Source organism: Sardina pilchardus, chromosome 20 (genome assembly GCF_963854185.1).
Source record: "Sardina pilchardus chromosome 20, fSarPil1.1, whole genome shotgun sequence".
Lineage (NCBI taxonomy): Eukaryota > Metazoa > Chordata > Actinopteri > Clupeiformes > Clupeidae > Sardina > Sardina pilchardus.
This window is the reverse complement of record NC_085013.1, coordinates 23,027,007-23,032,006: the sequence shown is the minus strand read 5'-3', so window position 1 is coordinate 23,032,006 and position 5,000 is coordinate 23,027,007. Positions and strand designations below refer to the sequence as shown.

Sequence of the window (5,000 nt, the reverse complement as noted above, 5' to 3'; positions counted from 1 at the left end):
GCTAACTGCACTGTAATTATTGTCTAAATGTATTACTGTAAAATGCTTTTACGCCACTGAGGAATCCACAGTGACAGACATTTAAAGCTCCAATATGCAGAATGCAGCTCAGTTTTGGCACACAAGTGCACAAGTCATGTCACGACTCCTGGCAGTAGTACACTGTTGTTACTGTAGGTAATCCTGTCTGTCTTAAGTGTAGCCATGACTAGAGTTGAAGAAGATGGGGCTAGATGGAGATGTGTATGTTTTGGTGTTGACGACTTCCTATATCATTAATCCGCCTTTGTGCTACAGAGTTTAGGGTTATTTGTACAGAGGGCAATTATTGTTGCAGTTCTCGTGTTACTTTGAAGTCAGAGTTGATTATAGGTTCATTTGACATGATTCAGTTCATTCAGTTCAGTTTCTCCACCTCTTCCCGGGTGGTGGAGAAAGCCTAATCCCAGCTGGTCTCAGTGGCATATGCTGCAACCAGAATCATAGATGCTAAACGGTAAATGGGTTGCACATGCATATGCATAATATATATGGTTTACAGTGTAAACTGTGCACAATGTGCATATACTCATCATGATATGATTGGCTGATCTTAGGACCAGTTTAATTAGTGGTAGAGGTTTCTTTCCCTCTTGTCATGTTTTGCTTTAACTCTTGTATTCACATTTTGCCCCTTTTCAGACTGTTCAGGTCAGATTGACCCGGAACAATATTTTGGATTTTTTGGAAATAATGAAAGTTATTCAACATGTATTGTCTTTATCTCAATTCCCAATACATTCAGATAACATGATATGAACAGTGTTAATTACAGTAATCTTTGATAGATGACCTTTAACCTTTAACCTTTAACCGTACTCTCTGTCTGTCTGCAGCAAGGCACTGTGGGAGATCTGAAGACGCTAAAAAAGGGGCTGACCCTCTACCACTCTGAGTCCCAGCTGTCCTCACTCGTCCACTACCAAGAGGCTCTGCAGAATGTACGTACACTCCTTTAATGTCCAGACTCTACTATAGGACTCAACCCAGGGGCCCTCACTGGGATTTTACAATAAAGCGGAGCACCTCCTCTTTGCTTCTCCACAGGACCTTCACTTTAGAAAACAGTAACATTTGCTGGAGCTTCTGCGTAATAATTAATGAAATAAACTATAATAATATAAAATAATATGTTATCCTGAAATCACAATTGTTATTTGTTTTGAACGGACTGTGTGTAGTAACATTGGCGCATGTGATGAGAATCTATGATCGAATTTGTTTGTGTCTCCTTTGTCCAAGTGTTGGGGAGCTAGACTCAAGAAGATTAGGGTTTTGGTGGCCCAGGCATGAAAAGGCACTAGGCTAGGAAGGGTTAAGCTTTGGATCATGGTGCTGTGACAATATGTTATTACCTCAGTCTCTTTGATTTCTAAATCAAATCATCCGCCTTAATCTACTACTCCAACCGCAACCAACCGAGTTTCCCTTTCTCAGTCAGGTCAGGGATTGGACACAGTAATGTGACCCGGTCACTTTCCCAACATATCAAAGCGATGCGAGAGGCCAACCAGGATGCCTTTTGTATGAAGTGCTTTGTTGTTTTAACGTCTTATGTGGGCTTTGTCCCCTATGGATATTGGCCTGGCCTCCTGCAGAGCTGCAGAGCTGTGACGCACCTTAACCTACAGGTTTTTAGGAGTGCACAAGGGGCTTGATTTATAAAATTCTTTCTTTCTTTCTGTCTTTCTTTCTTTCTTTTTCGCTCTCTCTCACACACACACACACACACACACACACACCTACACACTCTCTCTCTCTTTCACGATATCACTCAGTTACCCTCACTTTTACTCTTTCGTCTTCCCCTCTTCACCTCTCTCTCTCTCTCTCTCTCTCTCTCTCTGTGGGGACCATCATTGTTGTGTGGCTGTTCTGTTCTGTTCTGTTCCGTTCCGTTCTGTTCCTGTGCTGAAAGGTCATCAGCATCATCCACTCCAGCTAATCAGGCAGCTTATCATCCATGCAGAGGCACTGCACCACTACAGGGTCCTCACAAAGCCTCACATGGTACCTCACCGCACAGCACACAGCTCCTGTTTCTCTCCACACACACACGGGAGAAATCAATTAGAGTGGGGCACGACACAACTCCACGCGAGACGCGCGCCGTCAAAAGCCTTTTTTGTGATTGTTGTTTTTCTTTTGTTTATTTATTTAGTTATTTATGTTCATCCCCTTTTCTTTTGTCTCGTTCATTCTTTCACTGTGAGAGCGGGATGAGGTGATGGCTCAAGTGAAGGCTGCCATCACTGTCGTCGTCGTTGTTGTTGTCGTCGTCGTGGCTGCTGTCGCCGTCGTGGCTGCCGCTGTCGCTGTCTTCTGGCTTGTGAGCTCATTAGCATGGCTTTGAACTTTCACTTCAAACGAGAGCGCGAGCGGTGGATGAGGCTTTAATAATGCACGGCGGCTCCTCCAAGCTTTTGTGTGTGAGGCCTGCGACTGTCGTCAAGGGTTACCTGAGTGGTTACGATGTCAAGTGTTGGGGGAGAGGAGAGGAGGGGGGGGCCAAGAGACATCGGGATAGTGCCCTCCACTCACCTTCCTCCTCTTGAGACAGCTAAAATTATCCCATCAAGCACCCCACAGCCTCAAAGCACCGTGTGACCCATTTGGAATAGCCTGCGCCATAATACTCTCTTCTTTATTCCGCCCATCTACAAAGTGATAACGTGCCTAAGATGAGCTAAGATAAGATAAGCTCAGTCAAGATGACTGCAGCTCTCAAAATCGTTTTTGGTGCATGACAATGTCTCTAACTTCTAGCTAGCCACTGCAGGGTCCAGATTCTGCTGATGTTTTATGGATTTTGTCGTCATTGGATCCTTAATGAGATCTTATTTGTTCACAATCATCTGTGTAACATGTGAACCTTACCAAGGTGAAGATGAATCAATGCAGCATACCTGTCTGGAATTTGACAGTATAAAGACAGAATCTCGGCATTGCATTTCACAGCTATTCAGACTGTCGCTTTAGCATGTTCCATTTTGAATTTTGTCTGATCCATATTCTGGCACTGGCAGTCATTAAACATGACACAAACACCTTCACAACCTCAAACCAAGTGTGAAAAAGGAAAGAAAAATAAAAACTTAAAGACATGTGTGATGTGTCGCAGGGAACTGAATGGGCGAACATGCTTTGGAGTGTGTTACCCATGAAGCGTGGCTGATACGCTTTATGCTGTGTCACTGCTCACAGTTGGGTGAGAGAATGGACAATGATAGGCCCTTAAAAGATTGTCTAGCCTTTGTTGGTCCTATGATTTCTATAATCTGCATTGGAAAATAAGCTTTGCCCCTGCAATCCATCCCATCAGCTGCATGAATTGTTTGTCAGTTGCAAATACTTGTGTGTGTGTGTGTGTGTGTGGGTACATTGCGTGCGTGTGACTATGCGTGTGTGTTTGTATGTGTGTGAAATGCAAGCGGATTTTATGTATCGCCAGAGCAGTTTAATTGGACTTAGTGGATTTGCTTTCTGAGGGGCCCTCTGCCTCTCCCCATAGTGGACAGAGACACTATTAATTAGCTGCTCTCCTGGTGCTATTGTGTGGCCAGCAGTGGCCTTGCTCTGAGCCTCTGTGATGATGGTCAGGCATGAGCCGGGGGGGTCTTGGTGGCTCCGCCGGTTTGTTTGAGGCAGATTTGTCCAGGGTTTTTTTCCCCCTTCTTTTTCTTCCATTCTTTTTTTCTCTCTCTCCCTCCATCTCATTTGGCAGAGTGCTGTGGTGCAGGCGGCACTTAGCCACCCGTTTGGAATTCAGCTGAGTCACCAGCAGGCTGCCAGCGTCCATATGGAGCGCCAGCACATCAGGCCTGATTCACTCACCAGCACTGCTCTTCCTCTCCGACTTCTCTCTCTCTCTCTCTCTCTGTTTGTCTCCCTCCCCCCTCCTCTCTTTCTCTCTCTCTGTCTGTGTGTCTCCCTCCCTCCCTCTCTCTCCGTCACTCTCATTCTCACTTTCATCATCTCTGTCTTTTGTTTTTTCCACTCTCCTCTATCAGTTTCTCCCCTTATCCACTTTTCTTTCTCTCTCATTTTCTATCTCTCTCATCCTCTTTCTCTATCTCTTCCCCTCTATATCTATCTATCTCAGATTTACACTCCCCCTCTCCCATGTTAAATATTGCACTCTGCAGCATTAAAAGCGTCTGGTGTCAGAACAGGCTATTTGATGATGCTTGGCGAGGCTTCGTGGGTTGTGACCTTGCACAGCTCCAATGTGCTTTTACTTGATCCTTTCCATGCACCTCTGCACATTACAGCAGTTCACACCACTTCTGACTCCTGCACACTGTACACAAATATTGATTTTATTCACTAACTACACTTTGGTCCTTTGAAGTTGAACATCCAAAATGCAGTTTTGTATGTAAAATGAATTCTTGCAGTAAATCCCCATCACGTGGTCCAAAGCAGTTCAAACCCATGTGTTTAAGAGTTAAAGTTAAAAAGTTAAAGTTGACTGATATGTAGCAGACTCCTTTATCCAAAGTGACGCAGATTCGCAATAGCGAGAATCGAACCCAGGTTGACCGATTGTCAGTGGAGTTCCATGGTGAATTGTTTGGGACACATTAGTGCATTTACTCATGACCTGCTTATGGCCATCAGCTGGTTGTTTGTTGAAGCCTGCCTGTGTGACTCACAGGCAGAGAGCTGCTTCAGTCCAGCACTTTAATTAGAGACGAACAAGTGGACCCGAGGAATCCCTAATTCTGAATCCAGTCCCAGTACAATTTTCTCCTCCGAGAAGCGGACACAACCCCCCCCCCTCCCCTCCCCAGTTCCTTCCTTCCCATCACAGCCTCCACTAATGACCGTGCTCTGCAGCCTCCGCTAATGACCGTGTCCTGCCATGTCTGAACGTGACCCGGGGCCATGCTCCTCCTGCCCCGGTCAATCCTGGCCACGGCCTCCTTTTGTGGACGCTACCCCCCAGCACCAGTGCCAGT

The 5,000-nt window shown here is 45.5% G+C and overlaps 1 protein-coding gene across 1 annotated transcript in view; it reads left to right on the top strand.

Annotated features, from left to right (window-relative positions):
• Positions 1-5,000, top strand: part of ccdc85ca (coiled-coil domain containing 85C, a) — a 47,668-nt gene that overhangs the window by 34,752 nt on the left and 7,916 nt on the right. The window contains exon 3 of the mRNA XM_062522217.1: positions 876-980. Within this exon, the coding sequence (XP_062378201.1) occupies positions 876-980 (105 nt within the window). The remainder of the gene's footprint in view (positions 1-875; positions 981-5,000) is intronic.